The sequence below is a fragment of the Phytophthora infestans genome, genomic scaffold, assembly GCF_000142945.1.
Source record: "Phytophthora infestans T30-4 supercont1.82 genomic scaffold, whole genome shotgun sequence".
Classification (NCBI taxonomy): Eukaryota; Oomycota; class Peronosporomycetes; order Peronosporales; family Peronosporaceae; genus Phytophthora; species Phytophthora infestans.
The window spans coordinates 312,140-337,161 of NW_003303677.1; the positions used below are offsets into that span (position 1 = coordinate 312,140).

Consider the following 25,022-nt stretch of genomic DNA (forward strand, 5'->3'; position numbering starts at 1 on the left):
TAGTCATGGCATGACTAATTAGAGTGAAGGGCATCGCTTTCGCTATTAATGATCCTAATCGTGTCCGTCGTGTCAGACGTTGGTGTGCGCTGGACTGCCTGCTGAAGGCAACGTTAGCTGCTAGACACCTTGCAGCGGCCCCCGATTATTGCATGCGATAGTGAAGGTATGGACACCTAACATGTCCAGTTTGCTGATGCTGGTCAAGGTGTATCGAGCCGATGAATGCGACGAAGTCTTCACGCTTGTCGCATAACGACATCCGCTGTCGTGAATCAAACATGCTCAAGGCAAACGTATCTGCAGTGGCTCACGGATTCAGTAGTTCTTACGAGCTTGCTGCTGAAATGGCGAACAAGAACGCCCGCAGCTACACTGATGTGGTGGAACAAGCATACCCGCAGTTGAGCAATTTGGACATAAAAGCCCGGGTCTGTTATCGTTTCAAAGGTCAAAGCTCCTGGAACGCAGTATCTTGCTTGGCACAGCTAAGTTGGCAGCATAATACCTACTGGGCATGCATCTGTTTTACAGAAGGATCGGTAGCCCTCCGCAAACTTTGAAATCATGAAAAACAACGAGGTGGAGCGCTGTGAATTTTTTTTGGAAAGGTGATTTTTTTTCAGAGCGGAGTCCCCGAATTCGTGATCTTACCTGAAGCTAATCACATTTATAAGCTACGACGTTGTATTAAGATCCTGTCTCCTAAGAGCCGCTTAATTGCAATGTGTATCGCTCCATTGACGTCCTTGGAGTATCCTGAGGCAAGAAGTTTCATCGTCGGAACGACGGTGCCGACTGACATGCGTATCTTCATCCCCTTTGCTGCTACCAGAAACTTCATCTTAAAACAAACTCCCTATCTGAAGCACAATGACCAATTTTTCCCCAGCTCCTGGCTCGATAATCCACTTCTTCACCCACGTCTTGCAATCGACCGTGACGATACCTGTACCATGAAACTTCCAAGCACCAACTTTTTTCTGCTTGAACTGGGTGAGTTCATAGCAAACGACGAGCGCAAGATCCCAGTTATGCCACTTTGGCTTTCGCTGACCATCTCGCCCTGCACGCCCTGTATACTCAGCATTTAAACCCTCAATGATCTTCTCCATCGCACCGCTGTCTAATTTTTTCTTCCAATGTTTGCATTCGCAAACGAACAGTGGATTGTCACTCCCAGGAACCATCACGTAACAATCCAATCTCTCGCTGTCCTTAGCGCGAACAAGATGGCCGAAGTTGCAGTCACCATCACCAGCACCGCAGGCGCCAAGAATATAATCCGGCCATCTCGCATTAGGTGGTGCCACAAACGGGATCATGGTTTCTGCGAACTTCTTCTTAACCAGCATATCTTTCCAACAGCGCACTGGCTTTAAATTTTGTTGGATTGAATTCGTCCTGAAATTCATCAACCAAAGCAAAGAAGAACTCGTTAAAGGCGATTCCTCGCACACCATTTTTTCGCGACGCACAGAAAAGCGCATGAGCCACCAAGTTCTCGAATTCGCAGTAATTGTTTCTGAGAGCATTTGTATTTCCGTGTGGTTCATTGCCAATTCGTCTGCGAAACTCATCAAAAACACCAGCTGTTGAATAATTCGTCCCGGTGTTGTAGTCGTAGTACGCCGAAAACTCCTTTCCACCGAGCACGGCGAGGTACAGCAACACGTCTTCCTCAATGACTGGAAAACGACAGATTGGCATCCAGGGGGTTCCATCCACTTTTTTTAATCTGCCCCCTGAAACAACCACATCAGTAATTTCTTCATCAACCAAGTTCGCAAAATGCACATGCATGCTCTGAACCCCCACTTTACTCTTTTTCAGAGGAGGTTCACTCCCGTCATCATCACAACTGGTAGCAGAAATCGTGTAATCAGGAAGTTTAACGCTGGCATTGGTGTACGATAGCGCCATTAGCTGCGCATGTCTCCCTGACTCAGTGTTCATAAAACCTTTGGCATCCTGAGCCTTGACATATACCGCCTTGAACGCTGCGTCTAGCATGTCCGCCAAAGCAAATATTTCATTTTCCGCAACTTCCTCTAGAGCAAATTGAACCACAGCGTCCACAAAATACCGCGAGAACAGACCACGAGAATTATCAGCAATGTCCTTCACGACGGGATGCAACTTTATCACCTTCTGCCACGATTCTTCCTTCGCAGGATCGTTGAAGGGAATAGACTGGTAAGTTGGAAAACTCGAGACAACGGTCATCCACCAATGAGAGCCTGTGCGACTGTGCTGTGACTGACTAACCAGGTTCGAAATCTTGGCGTCCGTGCCCATTACAATCACGACCAGACCGCAAGCACGAAAGACATTGCGTTGAAACGCCGCTAATTTCATCATGTTCGGAATTTCCCCGCTTGGCGTCATTTCATCCAAAATGAAGAACGGCAACACTTTCCGATTGTTTATTTTAGTGCGCGCATCAATGACATCTTTCAGACCACACTTGGCCACTTCAAACGTTTCATTTTCAACGCGGATCATCTGCGCGCCAACATCTGCACGGGAATAATACCTGAGCAGTTCGATAATGAAGCCATACGTCCACAGTTTCTGCGTGGTGTAAAACGATGAAGCGCTGTTTAAAATCTCGGCTTTTGGTAGCTTCTCCAGCTCGTCCTTCTTCACAACAGATTCGAAGGCAGTCGCGATTGATGAAAAGTTCCAATACACGCGTTGCATTTCTTCCCCCGCAGAAAGAAGAGGCCAATAAAACCACGGCCGTGGATATTTGCGTCCTTCGCCTCCCAATGAAAACGCCAGTTGCGACTTCCCCATTCCAGATGACCCTTCCACGCAAATGAAAGGCTTCGGATGAGACCCTTCCTCGTAAATGGTGTCGATTTTGTCAAGAATTGCACCACAGCAACTGTGGCACTTAATTTGGATCTCTTGACCAAAGCGTTGGTAATACGCCAACTCGGCCATGAGCATTTCATCTTTTCTCTCCCTCACCTCAACGGTAGTTATTATTCCTGGAGCCACCACCAGCACGTGAACAGGTGTGTTCATCGATTCGACATCCTCTAGCGTGGGTACGAACTTGACGTCCTTCTCCGACAAGCCAACCAAGCTGAGCGGCGCTGCTGCAACGCCCAATAGCTTCAAATCACTCGTGTCACTGACACCGTCCTTCACGTCGTTCTCCGTTAGCCACACCCCAGCGCCTTTCTTCTTCTTCGCCAGGAAGAGCTGCAGGTTCTTGGCGTCGCATGTGATCGTCGATGCGTTCTCCTCCTTGATCGCCTTCTTCAAGTGCCCCACGGACTTGTTCTCGTCAATGTCCACAGGGAACGTGCTCCCAGCCACACCAACGACGGCACAGAACAAAGTAACCATAGTCCTCGAGTTCTGGAGTAATATGGGGATAAAATGTTGCACCCGTACCTAAGCGGGAAAAGAAGGTGATGTCACAGAAGGGATAATTATGCACACATTCTCGGGATTTTATCCAGAGTCCCGAGATAATCCAGCGATTTCGTTTACATTTATCCTTTTCACAAATAATTTTATTGTAGGCTGACCCATCAACCAAAGAAGAAGACAAAATACCTGGCTAAACTTGTACGATGATAGTGTATTGTAAACCTGGCCAGGAAATATTTATTCAAGCTGCCCTGATTGGGCAATATTTGCCGACCTACTGGATCCGTCGCACAATAACACCGCAAACATTTATGTCGAGCACGAAGCACCGATTGGACGTGAGGTAAACATTTATGTCGAGCACGAAGCGCACCGATTGGATGCAAGCAACCAGGCAAACTGCGTTGATTATTGAATATTTACATCTACAGTAACTTCGCCAATATATCGTATATACTCTCAATCGGGCACAGCAACTAAGTAAGAGCTCTGCTATGTCTTTTTCACACACCTTTCAAAGTCGAGACGATAGTATTAATATTATTTTATGTAGGCTACTCGGACCGCATCTTGTAAGAGCTCTGCGATATTAATTTCCACACACTTTTCAAAGTAGAGACGATAGTATTATTATTACTCGTAAATGTTATTAATAAATACTCTGGATATAGCATCCAGAGAGCTTCTAATTTTATATTTACATGTATCAGAATTAAAATTAAGCTTATTTGTGCTGAAGAATTGCTCACGAAGTTATGTCTTCGATAACCATGAAAGAGAAGCTGATCTCAATATAGCGTTGAAACATTTATTCATTACACCTGTTTGGGATATAAGTTTTGTAGTAGTAGTAGAGTGGTGTGTGGCGGGGTCACACAGCACCTTGCGCTAGAGGAAGTTAGCTTCCGAGAGTATACCAACTCTCAGTGAACGGCAGCTCACAGGTCCCCTCTTTATCTAAAGGGAGCGAAGTGACCTATTTAAGGTAGAATGTAAACTGAGTATATTTATAGGTAGGTAAAGCTTGAGTTTAATACAATCTATAAGTCACCTATAGAAATGCAATGCAGCGGGGCTGCCGTAGCTTTAGTGTGACGGGGTCACACAGCACCTTGCGCAAGAGGAAGTTATCTTCCGAGAGTATACAAACTCTCAGTGAACGGCAGTTCACAGGTCCCCTCTTTTATTAAAGAGAGCGAAGTGACCCAAATAAGGTAGATTGTAAACTGAGTATATTTATAGGTAGATTAAGTTTGACAAACTGTTAGTTACCTATAGAAATGCAATGACATTTAACCAATGGTTGGCTTTGAACGACCTTGGTACCTTGTACCAAATATCCATAAGTAAGACGTGTCACACTTCATGTAACCAGGTGTACACTTAGGGCTACGTACCCCGTTACATCCCCCCCCCACTTAGGCTCGGTTTACCGACCAATCAGAATGAAGAGGTGTTCGTCACAAACTCTCATTCTCAAAGTCGAAAACCATCGACTTGGCCGCGCGAGCGCGGCGGAGGCTCACTTCACAGTTAGAGCCTCGAGCAGCAACCTGTGCGCTCTTCGTCAAGGTCTCCACTTCGACCGTTAACATGCCTCGCGGCACTGCTAAGAGCGGTGCTAAGACACGCTCCAAGGCTGTAGCCGGTAAGGCGCAGGCCAAGAGCACTAAGCCTCACGGCAAAGCCTCTGCACTCAAGGAGGCTACTCAGGTGCCCTCCGAGGCGATCGGTTCCTCGGGTGACGCGGCTGCGGACAAGCGCGCAAGCAGGCGCCGCAGTCCGTCGCCCTCGTCTTCAGAACACCGTCCGAACCCTCGGTTCGTAGAACGCGAGTTCAACTCGGGCAGTGAAGACGATGCCGAGTCCGAGAGCACTCAGGATGCTCCTGCGGGCTCTGTGGGAGGGCACAGCCCAGTGCCCAGTGAGCACAAAGAAGGCAGCGTGCAGTCGCCCGCTAGTGATCACGGTGATCACAGTCCTAGGACCTCTGTGCGCTCTGAGAGTCCGGCCGTTAAGGCTAAGGGCGCTCCCAAAGCCGGTGGCGATGAGGAAGAGAATCCTCGCAAACGTCTCTCGCTTGCCGAGGGTCTTGCGCGCGCTAAGGTCTCTAAAGCCGAAGGCGCCAAGCCCTCAAAGAAGCGTACCGCCTCTAAGTCTCCACTCCGCGAGGAGAAGGAGACTCGACGCTCCTATCAGAGTCTCTTCGGCTCCTCGGATGAAGAGGAGGAGAAGGAGGAAGAAGAGGAGGAGGAGGGTGCTATCGTTGAGCCCCGGGAGGTCTCGAATGACCTCGACCAGCAGCAGGAGGAATTCCAAGCTGCCCAGCGTGTGCGTAAGGGTTCGGTGGCGGCACCCGTCAGCCAGGGAGCTGCCATCAACTCAAGAGGGTATTGGCCTCCCGAGGAGAGCTCTGGGGCTGACCTCTTCTTAGAGCTTCTCGTCGCTCCTCGTGGCCTTGTGGGCGGCCACACTTCTAGGGGCATCTACGAGCGAGCCCTTGTTCAGAAAGAACAGTTGTTCGTCGACAACTTGGAGGCTGCTCGGTGTGTGCTTCTCGCGCCACACCGCATTCCCCTTAAGGACTTCACGACTTGTCGTAAGAAGCCCGAGACCCGGGGTGGCCTCTATCCTCTTTGGGGATACCCCTGGGTGATGCCCGAGAACTGTTCCACGTGGAGTTCTTGTGAGGACATGTTCTGGGCATGGGTGGAGACTATTAAGTACTCACCCACGGAGTTACGGGAACTCCATGAAGATCAGCTGTTGTCCCGCATCCTGGACCAGCGTGATCTTCGCGTGAGGTTTGCCCACTTGATCAGCAAGCGTATGCTGCCAAGGGACAACCTGAAGCGCGCGGCTTCTAGCGCTCACGATGAGCGCGGGTACGGAATGTATTCATCGTCCGTACCCCGTTCGGGCAAGAAGCCCCGGACTACTTATGAAGCTGCCGCCGCTTCTGCTCCCAGATTGCGACAGCCTTCGGGCAGTCAATCAGGAGCCGTTCAATCGGCTCCCACGAGTTCTCGGTGTGGGCATATCCCCTCCACTTCACGAGGAGCCGTCGCTTACCGCGACGCCGTTGCTCCTGGGGGATCTGCTCCACGTGGAAGTGGCCTTCTCCATTCCGGTCAAGCAGGGGCGGAGGTGCCCTCGTACGAGTACGAGTACTCGGCGCCTCCCGAGAGCCACTCTCGTCCGAGTGCTCCGACTGCGGGTCCGACACAGGACCCTGAGGTTGACCGCCTCCGTCAACGTGTCCTCGTGCTTGAGATTGCACTTGGCCTTGGGACTGGCGGTAACGCTGCCGCCCAGGCCGGGAAGTAGGGCGAGCTCGCTCGTCTTGCGGGCCGCCAGGACCTGGTGGAGCGAGAGGTCGCGAGCCTGCACCTGCGGGTGGATCGCCGGGCCTCTTCGTCCGATCTGGACGAGGCCTTTCGCATGATCCGACGGATCGAGGCTCTGCTGCCACATCCGGAGCCGCCTGCGGCACACTCCCAGACGTACGCGTATGGTGCGTACCCGGCGTACTCAGCGTACTCGGCGTATGGCGCCGGGGTCCGTTCGTATGGAGCCCCTCCGGCGTACGGTCTTGACCGCAGCCTTGCCGTCCCGACCGAGGCTTGGGTGCCTGCTCCGACGACCTCGTCAACGACTGTGACCGGCCCTCGCTTCGAGGAGCTGGGTCAAGGGGGGGGCTGCGAGTCAGCAACCCCCTGCGGGTCAAGGTACCGCTTAAGACGTCCGACATAGAACGTCGGGTGCGTCGTCATTGACTTTGGAAGGTCGATGGTGTACAACGCACCATGTCTGACCAGGACTGCAAAAGGTCCGATGAAGCGGTGCTTCAGCTTGTTGCTGCCGACAGAGCTGACAGTGTCAAGAGGTAGGTTCCTCGTGTCTAGCAACACTAAGTCCCCAATCTCAAATATACTTAAGTTTCCTCTTCCATGTTTGTCTGAGTAGTCCTTTTGTTTATCTTGGGGCGCTGCCATGGCATCGCGGACCCTGCTGACAATACTCAGCTTGGTATCCATAAAGGATTCCACCTGTTTCCGCAGCGAAACTGGTCTCACATCCGAGACCTGGGAGGAAAGGGCTTTCCGAGCCTCTCCCCCACTTAGAATAGAGGAGTCATTGTCTCCTCGAAAAGTGAGAGGCACTCTGGGGTGGCGGAAGCCGTTCAAGTAGAATGGCGTGAACCCCGTGGACGCGTGCACCGCGTTGCTGAGCGCAAACTCAACAACTGGAAGCTGCGACGACCACGTACGTGGCGCTGCCGCGCACACACTGCGCAGAGTGTCCTCGAGCACTCGATTGACGCGCTCTGTTTGGTCGTCTGTCTGCGGATGATCCGCAGTGGACATCTGCAGACGAGTTCCCAGTAAAGGGAACAGCGTTTTCCAAAACGCAGCAGTGAACCGCGGGTCTAGGTCCGAGACAATCGTCTCCGGGAGACCGTGATAGCGGAACACGCCATCGACGAACAACCTTGCGGTTTGTTCGCCCGTTACGTGACGGGAACTGGAGCAAGATGTACCATCTTGCTCAGCCGACACACGAACACCAAAGTTCCGGTGTTGCCGTGTCCGTCGGCGGGAAGCCCAAAGATGAAGTCAAGACTCATCGACTTCCAACAATCAGCCGGTACGGGCAGGCTCTGTAGTGGAGCCGAAGAGTGCCCTGCGGGTTTGACCCGCTGACATGTTTCGCATGTCTTGACGTATCGGGCGACCCACTTGTACATGTGGGTCCACCAGAAGGACTGAGAGACCGACAGAAAGGTCTTCTCGCGGCCCAAGTGGCCGCTGGAGGGCGCGTCATGCGCCTCCGCGAGGATGTCGAACTTCAGATCCTCGTCGTTGGGTACGACCACCCGTGGAGGATCAGTGGGCTCCACCCGATAATAGAGGAGGCCCTCCTTCAACTCATATCGGTTGAGCCGTGAGCGCTGTCGCGACGAGAGCCAGTCGGACTTCGCGCTCGTTCCGGCCTTAAGGAACTTGACGATAGGCGCGACAGCCTCATCGTCCCGATACGCCATGCGTATCCGATCATATAGATCCGTTGTCACCCGCGTGATGTGGGCCAACTCATAGTCGGGACGCCGAGAGAGGGCGTCCGCAAGCACGTTGAGCTTGCCCGGCTTGTATTCGACGCGGAAGTTGTATTCCGCGAAGAAGGACAGCCACCTCGCCATCCTTTGGGAGAGGTGAGGCGAGTTAGTCGCCGTCCTCAAGGACGCGTGGTCTGTGTAGATCACAAAGGGCCTAGAGCCCAGAAGGTGAACACGGAACTTCACAAGGGCATATTTCATTGCCAGGAGCTCCTTGTCATGGACAGGGTAGTTCCGCTCGGCGGCTTTGAGCTGCCGGGACTGGAACGAGATGACTCGTTCCTGTCCAGCCGTGTCGTCCTGCAGCAATGCACACCCGATGGCGTAATCGGAGGCATCGCAGACGACGCTAAACGGCTTCGTCTCGTCCGGCAGAGCCAGGACAGGGGCCTCTTGGAGACTGGCCTTGATGCTGTCAAAAGCATCCTGGTGCTCTTGTTCCCAGCGCCAGTCGACGTCCTTCTGAAGGAGGCTCGACAAGGGCTTAGCGAAGCCCGCGTACCCAGCGCTGTACTTGTGAAGGTAGTTGGCCAAGCCCAACCACTTTCGAAGATCCTTCTGGGATCGGGGCGTCGGCCATGCTGCTATGGCCTTGACCTTGTCTGGGTCAGCCCGAACGCCCACGTTGCTGACGAAGCAACCGAGAACTTTAATCTCTGGTGACGCGAAAACGCACTTGTCGATGTTGGCGTAGAGCTTGTTCGCTCGCATCACGTCCAACACTCGACGGAGGTGTCCTAGATGCACCTCCATGGCCGTCTTGCCTTCCTCGGCACGGCTATGGACGAATATGTCGTCGAAGTACGTCTGTACGAAGGTACGCAAAGGGCGGAACAATTGCGTCACCAGGCGATTGAACGTCGCCGGGGCGTTAGACAAGCCCTGCGGCATGACGAGCCACTCCCAAAGCATGCCGCTTGGAGTGCTTGCCGCGGTGAGCGGGATGTCACTCTCTCGCATCAGGATTTGGTAGTATCCGTCTACCAAATCCAGCGCACTGTACAGTACGCTCCCGGCCATGTTGTTCAACAACACATCCTTTCGTGGGATTGGTGTTTGGGCCGGCACCGTTGCGTTGTTCAGCTTGTTATAAGCGTGAACCAGACGCCACTTTCCGTTCGGCTTCCGAACGCAGAAAGTCGGCGTCGAGTGCGGGGATTTCGATTCCCGCACCATGCCTGCCTTCGCTTTCGCGGCGAAGTAGGCATCAATGACCTCGCACTGCTCGCGCGGGAGAGGCCATTGCCTCGTGACACAATACTTTGTGCTGAGCCCGAGATCAATCTCGTGCCGTACGCCTCGATCCGGTGGGAGCTGGGTCGGTGGGTGTTTGTTCACCACGTCCGCATACTTCGTCACCAAAGGATACACCGGATCCTTGGGGTTCTTGAGAATCTCAGAACCCAAGCGCGCCTGACGCTGCTTGTTCATGTCTTCCAGGACGTTCTCGTCCAAGACAGAGGAGGAGTTCAGCTCCTCCTGAGTGGTCTCAGGTCTCATGAGTACCATCTCAGCAATCTCTCCAGCCTTGAGGTTGGCCAGGAAAGACTCAGCCGTCATTTCCTCGAGGTTCAGTATCTCCGCAACCTCTGGCAACGGTTCCAAGTGGACACCAGATGCCTTGACGGGTAAACCTGTCTCGCCATCGAAGATGTGATAGCACTCTTCCACCGGCCTTGTCGGAGGAGCCCGGACCCTGGACTCCGAGTCGCTTGAAGCGACGTCGATCGGAACGAAGTTCGGATCCGACTTGAGGCGGCGGCGGTGTCTTTGCCGACGGCGTCTGTGACGGGGAGCTTTGCTGCCCACGTCTAGGGATGTCGTCGCTACGACATCCGAGGCACTCGTGGCCTCGTGTGATACTGTTGTACCCACACAGGAAGCGTGTTCAACGCCTTCCTCTTCAGTTAAGGTCTGGGCGACCGCGTGTGGCACTGTGTTACCCACACAGGAAGCGTATCCGACGTCTTCCTCTTCAGTTAAGGTCTGGGCGACCGTGAGTGGAACTCTGTTACCCACTCTGAACACGCTGTTCTCAGTGTTCATGACAGCTGCAGCTGTCTGCGGAGCTAAGTTACCCGCCTGTGGACCTAAGTTACCCACTTTGCCGACGCCTCTTCTGGGCGCGGCCACCATCAAAACATCCTGGGAGTCGTCATATACGTCGACGACTCCCAAGCATCTGCCGGATGCTTTGGTACCCTGGCAGCCCTCGCGGGCGCCCCGGGTCCTGACAGAGGTGGGAACATTACTCACCAATGCTCTGTCGGACTGTGCAGGGCGGCTGGCACCGATTGCCCCTTGCCTCGCCAGTCGATCCAGGGCTCGTGCTTCTCAAGCCAGGTCATGCCCAGGATCATATCATATGGATCCATATCGAGAACAGTGAACTGTTCGGGGCTGTCAAAGTCTTCAAACTTGACAGCCAGATCCACTTGGACGTTGGGGACAGTGACGACCTTCCCGTCGGCCAGTCGCACTGACACCGTCCCGTTGCCCTTTCTTTCTCTTAAAGCTTCGGACAACTTGTTGCTGTTACGAGCAACCGTCTGGCGGCGTGCGAAATTCTTCGACGCCCCAGAGTCAATCAAGATTCTAAAGGGATGATCGTATCCCCGTACACATCCGTGTACTACGAGCAACCCGCCGCTGCTCTTCGCCGATTCGAGAGTGCGAAGACTCTCAGGGGCTAAGTCCCCGTGGTACGCGCCACCCGCGCACCCATCACGAAGACTTAGTTCTTCCCCAGTAGGGCGCCCCGCCCCTACTGGTTCCCTGCGTTCCCCTGTCCCCGGGATCCTGGCTTCTGCCAGCGACCCTTGAGGACGGGCTTGGGGAAGGACCGTCTGCGGAGTCTTTCCGCGGGACAGTCGCGCTTGAAGTGGCCCATCTTCCCACAGCCGAAGCAGCGGATGTCACGCTGTTCGGCGGACCCGAGTTCCATGGGAACTGGTCCGTTGGGGCTTGTTCGACCGGGAGCCGACAAGGAGCACCCAGGCCACGCTGAGGCCGGCGTACGCGCCTGGCGATGGCTGTACTCTTCTTGAAGAGCCACTTGAATCGCCTCTTCAAGGGTGCTTGCCTGCACCCGGAACAGCTGAGTGCGTGCGGGGCCCACTCGAAGGCCGTCCATGAACACAGTCATCTTGATGTGTTCATTGAGTGGGTTTCCCACTAGGGACGCCGTGAGCTCCCGCATCTCTTGCACATACTCGTGCAGTTCGCGCCTTCCTTGTTTACACGCGAGGAAGCGCGAACGCTGGCGGTACTCGTAGTTCGCCGGGAGGAACGCGGCTCGGAGCTGTTCGCACAGCTGAGCCCAGGATGTGAAACATCCAGGGGATGTTGCTTCCCGAGTGTACACCCAACTCTTAGCACGACCGCTAAGGTTGGAGAGTGCAAAAGCAACACGCAGTTGCTCGGTCGAGATCAGAGCCGCGTCCATCGCGAGCTCTACTTCTCGGACCCAGAAGTGAAGGTTCTCGCCTTCCTTCCCTTCATACGGCTTTACCTTCAGCCGTATTGGCTTCGGGTGAGGCGGATTTGCTTCCGCCGCCGGAGCCTGCAGGTTCTCCCGCACATGCGCGATGAGGCCCTGCTCGTTCGCGTCGAATGCATTGACGCGCTCGAGCTGCTCAGCCGGTGTTGACACCACCAGGCTCTGCAGGGCCTCCATCCCGAAGATGCCTGCCATCTTCCGAACCGACTCGAACTGAGAGTCGTTCAAATGGGAGAAGTCGTTCCTATCCATGGCAACGAACTTCGGAGGTTCAGGTAGTCTACCCGCGATGGCGTGGATTGACTACAAGTGCTTCCAAGTGTGACGGGGTCACACAGCACCTTGCGCAAGAGGAAGTTATCTTCCGAGAGTATACAAACTCTCAGTGAACGGCAGTTCACAGGTCCCCTCTTTTATTAAAGAGAGCGAAGTGACCCAAATAAGGTAGATTGTAAACTGAGTATATTTATAGGTAGATTAAGTTTGACAAACTGTTAGTTACCTATAGAAATGCAATGTCATTTAACCAATGGCTGGCTTTGAACGACCTTGGTACCTTGTACCAAATATCTCGGAGTATGACGTGTCATACTCCTGAAGTGTGAAGTGTCACACTTCATGTAACCAGGGTACACTTAGGGCTACGTACCCCGTTACATTTAGCGTCAGAGGAAAACGTTCGACTCAAAGAGTCACTAATATTAAGTTCCTTATCCAAAGGACACTTACAGCCCAAGACCAGGGCTCAAAGGTAATACCTTAACTTTTATGCTTCAAAACCAGAATGTTTTACTTACTATTATTGCGGCCAAGCCGCCTAGGGGTAAATGTATCTGTTTAACTATCTAGCATAGTTAAACCTAATCAAATGCATAACGTGTGGCTTTCCGCCAACCTACTGAGAGACGCTGTTAACTCTCCAACTTATGTACGGAGCATTTGTTAACTCTCTGGGTACTCCGTACCCTGTGAGTGTCCCACACCGTGTAACCCCGTTACACTCGCCCCCACTAAGATTAGAACTCACCTGTTTCCGAAACGCTCTCAGCGAGATCTTGTCTTGCCAAGACGTTAGAGGCTCGTACCTCTCACGCCACATTCCTCAGCTCCCGAGCTCATTAACGCCGGATGTACAACTCCACACACCCGGCCAACGGCCAAACTGCTTCCGCGTCCCGCGAGCGCCGCCCCCAAGTGGTCACAGACCGTTGCTCACAATCAGCCTCTCCACCAAGGGGTACCATCGCGAGTACCATCGCCGTCACTGCATGCGCTCCAAGAGCCGTCGCGTCCGCGCAGCCGCACTCTCCCCCGTATATTCGACCCATGGCTCGAATCTGTCCTGACACGACTATGTCTTTAAGCCCCGTGATCCTGCCGAGACAGTACGCCGTGCTGCTCAGCAGCTTTTGGATGCGTACGTCTATGGCCCAACGGCCTCTAATGCCGATGACGGGGTGCAACGTCACTATCTCTGTGAACGTCTCCTGACTTCATAAGTCATCTTTCCTTAGGTGTATCGGTAGCGTCTCCCCCTCCAGCTGAACCAACAATCGGTTCCAGCCATGTACACAGTCCATGTGGGCATGAGCCCAGGAGAGTATTCGGTCGCTTAGGAAGTGCAGTTTGTGAACTGGGTCAAGCACGCTCGACGGTTCCCCAGTTATGCGGCTCTTCGAGCGAGTTTCACTGAAATTATCATTCGTTTGGAGTCTGCACCTGGACTTCCCAAAGTCGGAAGCGCGACGACACACTCCTGGCCTCCGTCTTCGACACCATGAGACCCATGTCCCTTCTGCTCCCACTGCGAGCACGTCTGTTCCGTATTGGGATGCTGCTCCAGTCACCGGTCCGAGTCTGGGCTCAGTTGCCGACCTCTCTTCTCCCTGTCTACGGGGAATTGCTCCGCGTCTGTCGACATCGCCGTACGCCGAGGTGGCGCGTCGGGATCGGATTTGCCCGATCATCAGCGATCACAACGTCTGGGCAATTCTGTCGCACGAGGACCTCACACTCCCACGTGTTTTGAGAATGAGAATACCCTCGCCACTTCACCCAAAACTGGATTGACCCTGGCGTCAACGCCACACCACAAGGCGCTCCACATGGTAGTGGAGTTGGCCATGCTTGTTGCGTTGCGCAGGAGGAGGTCGAGCCTCCGCTGGATTTCCGCGCTTCAAGTCGTAGCGATTTATTCGCGCTGGGGTCACGTGTTAGTTAGGCGAGTCGGTATCTGTGGGATACGAACGATGCCCTGCACCGGTTTGCGGGTTATCTCGAAGAAACCCATAACCGTGTGAACTGGTGCGACCAACCGCAAACAATTCACAACCGGGTATCTGCTCTCGAGCAGGAGGCTGCTCAGCTGCACGGCCGTTCGACCCGTTGCTGCATCTTCAGCAAATGACTTATCGGGCTGTAGCCCTGCCACCCGCTGACGCTGCTTCCGTCGTGGCTACACCACTCGCTCCTGTCCCGCCTGTTGTCGTGGCCCAGCCACCCGTCAGTCTGGAGTCAAACCCTCCGCTCTCACCTAAGCTGGATCTCAATATGGCTTAAGCAAGCCACGTAGAAGTTTGGATACGTCCGCGTCTTCTTCGTAAGGATTAGCGTGTACGCCTTGCCCTTCTTGCCTACGACCTCCAAAGATTCTATGAACCCAGTTCTCAGTTTGGTCGTGAAGATAACATACAGTAGGTAGGTTTTTTTTTTTACGTTTAATAAAACAAGGCCCCCTATTTTAGTACTCTTCTACATTGCTTCTGCTTCTAGCATCGGCATGTTATTTTTTCTTGCAGATCTTGGCTCTCAGGCATAGCGGCGCGTAGCTGAAGCATAATGCTAAGTCTCAGTGATACAAAGTCATCGACTTACTTGAAAGCCGCACCAGGGCTGGTATCCGCAAGTCGCTTGGTTACCCCTCCCCATCCCCACAAAAACCCAAACAACTACGTGGTGGCTTAGCGGGGCGCGGGGATCGGTCAAGTCGCTCACATAAACGACGTGAAGTCTGTCGAGGCATGTACCGCTTTGCTCAAAGCAAACCCGATGAGTGGGATCGGCGTGCTCCAGCGCTTAGGCGTTTCAGCGCATACGCTTCGGAGGACGTTCTCCACCACGCGTGTAACGTGTTCAGTCTGGCCAGCGGGCTGCGGGTGACCCGCTGTGAACATGTCCAAATGGGTGTCAAGTTCCTAGAACAAGGATGTCCAAAACTTCGCAGTGAAGCGCAGGTGTCGATCCGAGATTATTGCTTCCGGCAAGTCGTATTCGCGAAAGTCGCGGTCCAAGAATAGTAACATTCTACCTTAACCATCCATGGTGTCAGGCTCCGCCGCTAAGTGAGGCAACTTGGTCAGGCGGCCGACACAGACCACGATGCTGGTGTTGGTCGCCTTATTCTTCGGAAGTCCAAACACAGCGTCTATACTGATGGACTGCCTGCATGCCGTGCGGCGGGCAAGCTCGCCAACGGCGCTGTCGCATTCGGTGTGTACTTCGTCCGTTGACATGTGCTAGTCCATGCAATAGCGTCACATGTAAATGCCCGTGAGTGTACACAGACTTTCCACAGAAAATTCTCCTTTTTCTCACACGTGGTAGCAGATTTCGCAACCACGAATCGTTCCCCACTCCTGGCGTACTCGCCTTAGCACGTAGTCACTCATAAGAAAGAAAATCCGTCGTAAAAAACTATGAATAGAGTCGGGAGCACGTGAACGCAATCCATGTCTATGGATGTCGTGCAGAACCTGGTTGCTTACCGCGGTCTGATGCGTGAGCAGAGATGCCGCCATCTTGTCAATGCTTTTCTTCTTTCCTAACAATCTTTTCAGTAAGTTCCAATTTGATTCTATGCGGTTTGTAGTAGTGTTTCCTGCAGAAAAAGGTGTTCCGCTTGTAGTTGGCCCACATACTACAGCAACTTTTCAAGTTTTTGTTGAAATACTTCAACACGGCAGCATGACGCCCCTTCGAAAATGCAGCAAGTTCGTTGTACCACCGTAAGTAAGTCACCTCGGACGGACTAGGTTACAAACAAAAATGTCAGCTCAGATAATTCAGCAATAAAGAACTTGCTTACCTGTACAGCATGTTTGCAAAACAGCGTTGAACTACGTCACGTGCTTCGGGGTTCAAGCCAAACTTCGATTTATGTATTTTCTTCCAATGCGAAAGAGCGTGAAATTGGCAAAGTAGCACTTTGGCGTCTGGAAAGCACGACTCCAGCACTTGCCATTCCTCAAAATGTTTGCAATGACGAACGTTTGAACTTTTTCCCACGAGCCTGGATTTTTTGCTTTGAAGAAATCGAAATAACAGTCATCGTGTCTGCTCTCTGGTTTAGAGCCAAAACAATCCAGGACAGGCACGCCGCCTCCCGTAGGTCCGGTAGCCATGAAACTTCCTACATGTTGTATAAAATATGCGGTCGTTGACGTTGCATACAATAACGTTGCATTTAAAAATGTAGAAACTGCTCTTTTGAGCAACGTTACAGAGCAGCTATAATTGGCAGCGTTTCTAATAATGAGCACTCCATCTTACCAAGATGGTACCCCAGATTATTTGTTCCATGCGTGAAGTCGGGAGATAGATTCTCTCCCCAATGCTCGAGGAGTAACTTCTGGACGCGTGTCTGGACAACGCTGACACAGGTAATGTCCAGATCGTCTTGAATCGTCAAGACTTCCAAGCCGTCGCCCTGTTTCAGCGAATGAAGGAGGTTCTGCAGGCGATCCTAAGCACTTGAGCTCGCTTGCATACGTCGCAGAACGTTACAAATAACCTGTGAAGATACTACTCGGCCTTTCACAATATAGATTTGTTAGCTATTAAAGTAACTGAATAAAAAAATGTAACAAGCCATAGTCCTACTCACCAAGCTCACTTGAGGCATACGCAGCTATATGACGTGACCCAGCTCCCGCATCAGACAAAACGGCGGTGTTGTCAGCGAGTGGGCTTCTGAAGGCACTTCCCGAATTCCACGCACAGCCCTGATTGGCTCAGCATGATGATTGTGAAGACGCTACTCGTTCTTCACGAGAAGCAACCAGACTTTGCCCTCACTAGACGTGCTCACCAGTGTGACAAATGCGTCCAATCGAGCCTCACAACCCGTGTAGTTTGCGTGAGCTTCTCGGTCACCGCTAGCACGACTTGGTTGGGTGACGCCGCGAACACATCGGAAAGTTTTGAATCCGTACGTGAAAATGTCTGGGATTTTGGTTCCAGAAGGGCTGGAAACGTACATGGACCATGCCAAAAATAATAAGTAATATCAACAACAGTTCAGAGCACCAACGCTACTTACTCTGTACAGTTTGCGACCTTGACGCTTGACCGAATTCTAAAGTGGAAGCCTGTTGCTCGGCTGTACGCTTCCAGAGCCGACATCACTCGAGCCCATGACCGGTAGCCTTTTCTTGGAACCGGTTCTGCGTGGGTGCGCACACTGTTATGAGCAGCTATCTTCGCGCGTGTCTCCGAAGTTTCACTCTTGCGCTGTCAAGGTTTCTTCTCCTCCACAAAGAACATTCCTTCTGGTACCTGGACCGGAGCTTGGTTCGCCGGCAAGTCTTCAAAAGGGTCTGCTTCTTGGGTGGGGACTTCGATCTCATTGTCACTTGTGACTGTTTCAACCTGGCCAGTATTCGGAGTTGGCACACCTGGTGAGTGAACTCGTCGCGACTGCTCGGATGATGTACTTGTACCTATGTACTATTTAACGAGGCAAATAGAATTAGTCACTGCCGCAACGTTACGAGAGCAACGCTATCTGAGCAACGTTACGACAGCAACGTTATCAGGGCAACGCTACGGACGCAACCTTATCAAAGCAACGATGACATAATGAACACCATATCCTTAGCTTCACCGGATCTTGAGCCCGATGAAACTCTCCTGCTCTTTTTCGACTGCGTATGCGAGGCTGTACGCTTCCTCAGCGCCGTCTTCTTAGAGATCATCGCTTGACGTTTGCTCGTTCCTGTGCCTTATAGCTTCATTAGCTTTCTCAAAATCAACCACCAACGTAAAAATGAAGCACTCACCGCTGCTTCCCTCTGGCGCCTTTTTGGGTGCCGAAGATCTATTTGATGTCCCAGTCTTCTTGGCTGGATATGAACAGAATGGCAGTAGAAGTGAACAGCAAAATTAAAAAATAATAGAACCGTGTCGTCATACCGTTTTTCTTTGCATGGTCATCCGTCAAACGTGAAGCATTGTGTGCGCTTGTCTCCAACGAGGTCGGGCAGGAGGGGCTTTAGTCATGTTGTTGGTTGCCCCCAGCGCCTCGTCCGAGATGTGAAAGCGCGATTGGCGGTATTCGTCCTGCGTAAAGACGCGGTCAACTGCTTATCGGATGTCGAAGTTTCGCTTGCATGCGGGTCAGGCAAGGGATTCGCCTCTGTTGAAGCCATAATTCCAGCGTCCGAGTCAGTCGCTGTAATTGGCGACTCACGCGCGTTTTCAGAAGCTTTAAGTGTCCAAAAACAAGAGAAAACGACACGGTTAGTTCAGCAACGTTAGACAATAAACTGACATTATCGTGTAAAATAGAACATACATGACGTCGTATGTTCTGGCGGATTTGAAGTCTTCGTTTCTGCACTTGCGTCGACAGAAGCCTAGCTAACGCGCGCACCGTCAAGTCCGTTCGGCTGAGTTCGCAATCGAATGACCGTTTCCAGCTGCTCAATACGAGGTGAACACATTTTACTAACATTTAGGCAACATTAGTATTTCTGGCAGCCTTAACTGATTTAAGACTTTTCATAAAATCATACCTTGCGTGCTAGCCTCCGTTGGCGTTTCAGTATTGGTCTTTTCGATTTTGAAGACTGGTCACCGAGAGCACCATCTGCCCCTGCCATGTCGGTCGACAAAAACGACCGTCCAGGGCTTCTTAAACGAAGGTACTGCAACATTTTTCGGCGAGGTAACAATATTAAGTAACGTTAGATACAGCAACCGGACCGACGAGCAACAATACGCTGATCTTGTGTTGTATATCCCGGCGATTTCGAGGACTTCACCCGCTTTCCGCCTTTCTTCCTTGCAATGGAGGGCAGCACTGTTTTTTTAGGAGATAGCTTCACTGGCTTGCCTACTTTCTTCGGTGATGGTTTAGTCGGGATCACGCCTGCAATAATAGTAGTCAAAATGATATTATTGGAACTTAAACTAATGAAATAAAGCAAAAGTACCAACCTCTGCGCAAAATGAAATATATACCAACCTCTGCCTTCCGAGGCTTAGGAGCAGCCTTCCCCTTGTTTCCGCCTCTTTTCGTCCTCTTTCGAGGCGGCTCTCGGTCGGAGCTCGCGCGACGCGGCGCTACTCGCAAAATCTTCGTCGCTCGGGTGTTCGGGCTTCATGTCGTGATAAAAAAGAGACCGGCTTCGAAGCACGGCTTCGTAGTGCTCGTCCTACACGAAAGACAATACAGCGTAAATGAACGGGCATGATACAGTATTTGGAGCAAGCTCACAAAGCAAGCATTACCTGGTGTAATGGCGAATTGTTCGCGGTGCGTCGCGTCCGAGCTGCTTCTTTCGAATGAGAGGCTTAAAATTTTCCCCCCCCACTTTTTAAATTACAGTTGTGTGTTTTCTAAGTACGATAATAAACGAGGATCCACTCGTCTTAAAATGAGTTATTTTGTACGGAGGGAAAAAGTGAATTATGAGGGATCTGAAGCTTCCGTAAATTACAGGTGATATATTTTGCAAGCAACGTTATGCCTACATGTACTATTGCAACGTTATCTTGATGTGGTTAGGGTAACTTTACGTTGCATGACCCACTTCGGAGAGTTGATTTTTGGTATCAGACAACTTAATTTAAAAAAAAATGTGGCAGCACCATTATTAGTTATGGCATGACTAATTAGAGTGAAGGGCATCGCTTTCGCTATTAATGATCCTAATCGTGTCCGTCGTGTCAGACGTTGGTGTGCGCTGGACTGCCTGCTGAAGGCAACGTTAGCTGCTAGACACCTTGCAGCGGCCCCCGATTATTGCATGCGATAGTGAAGGTATGGACACCTAACATGTCCAGTTTGCTGATGCTGGTCAAGGTGTATCGAGCCGATGAATGCGACGAAGTCTTCACGCTTGTCGCATAACGACATCCGCTGTCGTGAATCAAACATGCTCAAGGCAAACGTATCTGCAGTGGCTCACGGATTCAGTAGTTCTTACGAGCTTGCTGCTGAAATGGCGAACAAGAACGCCTGCAGCTACACTGATGTGGTGGAACAAGCATACCCGCAGTTGAGCAATTTGGACATAAAAGCCCGGGTCTGTTATCGTTTCAAAGGTCAAAGCTCCTGGAACGCAGTATCTTGCTTGGCACAGCTAAGTTGGCAGCATAATACCTACTGGGCATGCATCTGTTTTACAGAAGGATCGGTAGCCCTCCGCAAACTTTGAAATCATGAAAAACAACAAGGTGGAGCGCTGTGAATTTTTTTTGGAAAGGTGATTTTTTTTCAGAGCGGAGTCCCCGAATTCGTGATCTTACCTGAAGCTAATCACATTTATAAGCTACGACGTTGTATTAAGATCCTGTCTCCTAAGAGCCGCTTAATTGCAATGTGTATCGCTCCATTGACGTCCTTGGAGTATCCTGAGGCAAGAAGTTTCATCGTCGGAACGACGGTGCCGACTGACATGCGTATCTTCATCCCCTTTGCTGCTACCAGAAACTTCATCTTAAAACAAACTCCCTATCTGAAGCACAATGATCAATTTCTCCCCAGCTCCTGGCTCGATAATCCACTTCTTCACCCACGTCTTGCAATCGACCGTGACGATACCTGTACCATGAAACTTCCAAGCACCAACTTTTTTCTGCTTGAACTGGGTGAGTTCATAGCAAACGACGAGCGCAAGATCCCAGTTATGCCACTTTGGCTTTCGCTGACCATCTCGCCCTGCACGCCCTGTATACTCAGCATTTAAACCCTCAATGATCTTCTCCATCGCACCGCTGTCTAATTTTTTCTTCCAATGTTTGCATTCGCAAACGAACAGTGGATTGTCACTCCCAGGAACCATCACGTAACAATCCAATCTCTTGCTGTCCTTAGCGCGAAAAAGATGGCCGAATTTGCAGTCACCATCACCAGCACCGCAGGCGCCAAGAATATAATCCGGCCATCTCGCATTAGGTGGTGCCACAAACGGGATCATGGTTTCTGCGAACTTCTTCTTCAAACCAGCATATCTTTCCAACAACGCACTGGCTTTAAATTTTGTTGGATTGAATTCGTCCTGAAATTCATCAACCAAAGCAAAGAAGAACTCGTTAAAGGCGATTCCTCGCACACCATTTTTTCTCGACGCACAGAAAAGCGCATGAGCCACCAAGTTCTCGAATTCGCAGTAATTGTTTCTGAGAGCATTTGTATTTCCGTGTGGTTCATTGCCAATTCGTCTGCGAAACTCATCAAAAACACCAGCTGTTGAATAATTCGTCCCGGTGTTGTAGTCGTAGTACGCCGAAAACTCCTTTCCACCAAGCACGGCGAGGTACAGCAACACGTCTTCCTCAATGACTGGAAAACGACAGATTGGCATCCAGGGGGTTCCATCCACTTTTTTTTAATCTTCCCCCTGAAACAACCACATCAGTAATTTCTTCATCAACCAAGTTCGCAAAATGCACATGCATGCTCTGAACCCCCACTTTACTCTTTTTCAGAGGAGGTTCACTCCTGTCATCATCACAACTGGTAGCAGAAATCGTGTAATCAGGAAGTTCAACGCTGGCATTGGTGTACGATAGCGCCATCAGCTGCGCATGTCTCCCTGACTCAGTGTTCATGAAACCTTTGGCATCCTGAGCCTTGACATATACCGCCTTGAACGCTGCGTCTAGCATGTCCGCCAAAGCAAATATTTCATTTTCCGCAACTTCCTCTAGAGCAAATTGAACCACAGCGTCCACAAAATACCGCGAGAACAGACCACGAGAATTATCAGCAATGTCCTTCACGACGGGATGCAACTTTATCACCTTCTGCCACGATTCTTCCTTCGCAGGATCGTTGAAGGGAATAGACTGGTAAGTTGGAAAACTCGAGACAACGGTCATCCACCAATGAGAGCCTGTGCGACTGTGCTGTGACTGACTAACCAGGTTCGAAATCTTGGCGTCCGTGCCCATTACAATCACGACCAGACCGCAAGCACGAAAGACATTGCGTTGAAACGCCGCTAATTTCATCATGTTCGGAATTTCCCCGCTTGGCGTCATTTCATCCAAAATGAAGAACGGCAACACTTTCCGATTGTTTATTTTAGTGCGCGCATCAATGACATCTTTCAGACCACACTTGGCCACTTCAAACGTTTCATTTTCAACGCGGATCATCTGCGCGCCAACATCTGCACGGGAATAATACCTGAGCAGTTCGATAATGAAGCCATACGTCCACAGTTTCTGCGTGGTGTAAAACGATGAAGCGCTGTTTAAAATCTCGGCTTTTGGTAGCTTCTCCAGCTCGTCCTTCTTCACAACAGATTCGAAGGCAGTCGCGATTGATGAAAAGTTCCAATACACGCGTTGCATTTCTTCCCCCGCAGAAAGAAGAGGCCAATAAAACCACGGCCGTGGATATTTGCGTCCTTCGCCTCCCAATGAAAACGCCAGTTGCGACTTCCCCATTCCAGATGACCCTTCCACGCAAATGAAAGGCTTCGGATGAGACCCTTCCTCGTAAATGGTGTCGATTTTGTCAAGAATTGCACCACAGCAACTGTGGCACTTGATTTGGATCTCTTGACCAAGGCGTTGGTAATACGCCAACTCGGCCATGAGCATTTCATCTTTTCTCTCCCTCACCTCAACGGTAGTTATAATTCCTGGAGCCACCACCAGCACGTGAACAGGTGTGTTCATCGACTCAACATCCTCTAGCGTGGGTACGAACTTGACGTCTTTCTCCGACAAGCCAACCAAGCTGAGCGGCGCTCCTGCAACGCCCAATAGCTTCAAATCACTCGTGTCAGTGACACCGTCCTTCACGTCGTTCTCCGTTAGCCACACCCCAGCGCCTTTCTTCTTCTTCGCCAGGAAGAGCTGCAGGTTCTTGGCGTCGCATGTGATCGTCGATGCGTTCTCCTCCTTGATCGCCTTCTTCAAGTGCCCCACCCACTTGTTCTCGTTAATGTCCACAGGGAACGTGCTCCCAGCCACACCAACGACGGCACAGAACAAAGTAACCATAGTCCTCTGATTCTGGAGTAATATGGGGATAAAATGTTGCACCCGTACCTAAGCGGGAAAAGAAGGTGATGTCACAGAAGCGATAATTATGCACACATTCTCGGGATTTTATCCAGAGTCCCGAGATAATCCAGCGATTTCGCTTACATTTAAAGCAGCTTCCTTTTCACAAATAATTTTATTGTAGGCTGACCCATCAACCAAAGAAGAAGACAAAATACCTGGCTAAACTTGTACGATGATAGTGTATTGTAACCCTGGCCAGGAAATATTTATTCAAGCTGCCCTGATTGGGCAATATTTGCCGACCTACTGGATCCGTCGCACAATAACACCGCAAACATTTATGTCGAGCACGAAGCACCGATTGGATGTAAGCAACCAGGCAAACTGCGTTGATTATTGAATATTTACATCTACAGTAACTTCGCCAATATATCGTATATACTCTCAATCGGGCACAGCAACTAAGTAAGAGCTCTGCTATGTCTTTTTCACACACCTTTCAAAGTCGAGACGATAGTATTAATAATATTTTATGTAGGCTACTCGGACCGCATCTTGTAAGAGCTCTGCGATATTAATTTCCACACACTTTTCAAAGTAGAGACGATAGTATTATTATTACTCGTAAATGTTATTAATAAATACTCTGGATATAGCCTCCAGAGAGCTTCTAATTTTATATTTACATGTATCAGAATTAAAATTACGCTTATTTGTGCTGAAGAATTGCTCACGAAGTTATGTCTTCGATAACCATGAAAGAGAAGCTGATCTCAATATAGCGTTGAAACATTTATTCATTACACCTGTTTGGGATATACGAAACGAGGAATGCAAACTGCTCGGTGTCTTCTTGGTTTTAAAGTTTTGTAGTAGTAGTAGAGTGGTGTGTGGCGGGGTCACACAGCACCTTGCGCTAGAGGAAGTTAGCTTCCGAGAGTATACCAACTCTCAGTGAACGGGTCCCCTCTTTATCTAAAGAGAGCGAAGTGACCTATTTAAGGTAGAATGTAAACTGAGTATATTTATAGGTAGGTAAAGCTTGGGTTTAATACAATCTATAAGTCACCTATAGAAATGCAATGCAGCGGGGCTGCCGTAGCTTTAGCGTCAGAGGAAAACGTTCGACTCAAAGAGTCACTAATATTAAGTTCCTTATCCAAAGGACACTTACAGCCCAAGACCAGGGCTCAAAGTTAATACCTTAACTTTTATGCTTCAAAACCAGAAGTGTTTTACTTACTATTATTGCGGCCAAGCCGCCTAGGGGTAAATGTATCTGTTTAACTATCTAGTATAGCTAAACCTAATCAAATGTATAACGTGTGGCTTTCGGCCAACGTACTGAGAGATATTGTTAACTCTCCAACTTATGTACTGAGAGTTTGTTAACTCTCCGGGTACTTCGTACCCCTGTGTGCTCCACACCATGTAACCCCGTTACATGCAATGTCATCAACAAATGGTTGGCTTTGGACGACCTTGGTACCTTGTACCAAATATCCATAAGTAAGACGTGTCACACTTCATGTAACCAGGTGCACACTTAGGGCTACGTACCCCGTTACACCCCCCCCCCCACTTAGGCTCGGTTTACCGACCAATCAGAATGAAGAAGTCTGCGTCACAAACTTTCATTCTCAAAGTCAAAAACCATCGACTTGGCCGCGCGAGCGCGGCGGAGGCTCACTTCACAGTTAGAGCTTCGAGCAGCAGTCTGTGCGCTCTTCTTCGTGGTCTCCACTTCGACCGTTTACCATGCCTCGTGGCACTGTA

The 25,022-nt window shown here is 50.8% G+C and overlaps 2 protein-coding genes across 2 annotated transcripts; both read right to left on the minus strand.

Moving 5' to 3' along the window:
- Positions 1-998: 998 nt before the first annotated feature.
- On the minus strand, positions 999-3,360 carry PITG_18833 (Crinkler (CRN) family protein; the record flags this gene model as incomplete). Its single annotated transcript, XM_002997194.1, has 1 exon — positions 999-3,360. The coding sequence occupies one exon, from the start codon at positions 3,358-3,360 to the stop codon at positions 1,345-1,347; it is 2,016 nt and encodes a 671-aa protein (XP_002997240.1).
- A 17,332-nt stretch (positions 3,361-20,692) lies between these two features.
- PITG_18834 (crinkler (CRN) family protein) lies at positions 20,693-23,240 on the minus strand (the record flags this gene model as incomplete). The annotated part of the gene is made up of 1 exon (XM_002997195.1): positions 20,693-23,240. One exon carries the CDS (start codon positions 23,238-23,240, stop codon positions 21,561-21,563), a length of 1,680 nt encoding a protein of 559 aa, XP_002997241.1.
- Between the last annotated feature and the right edge of the window lie 1,782 nt (positions 23,241-25,022).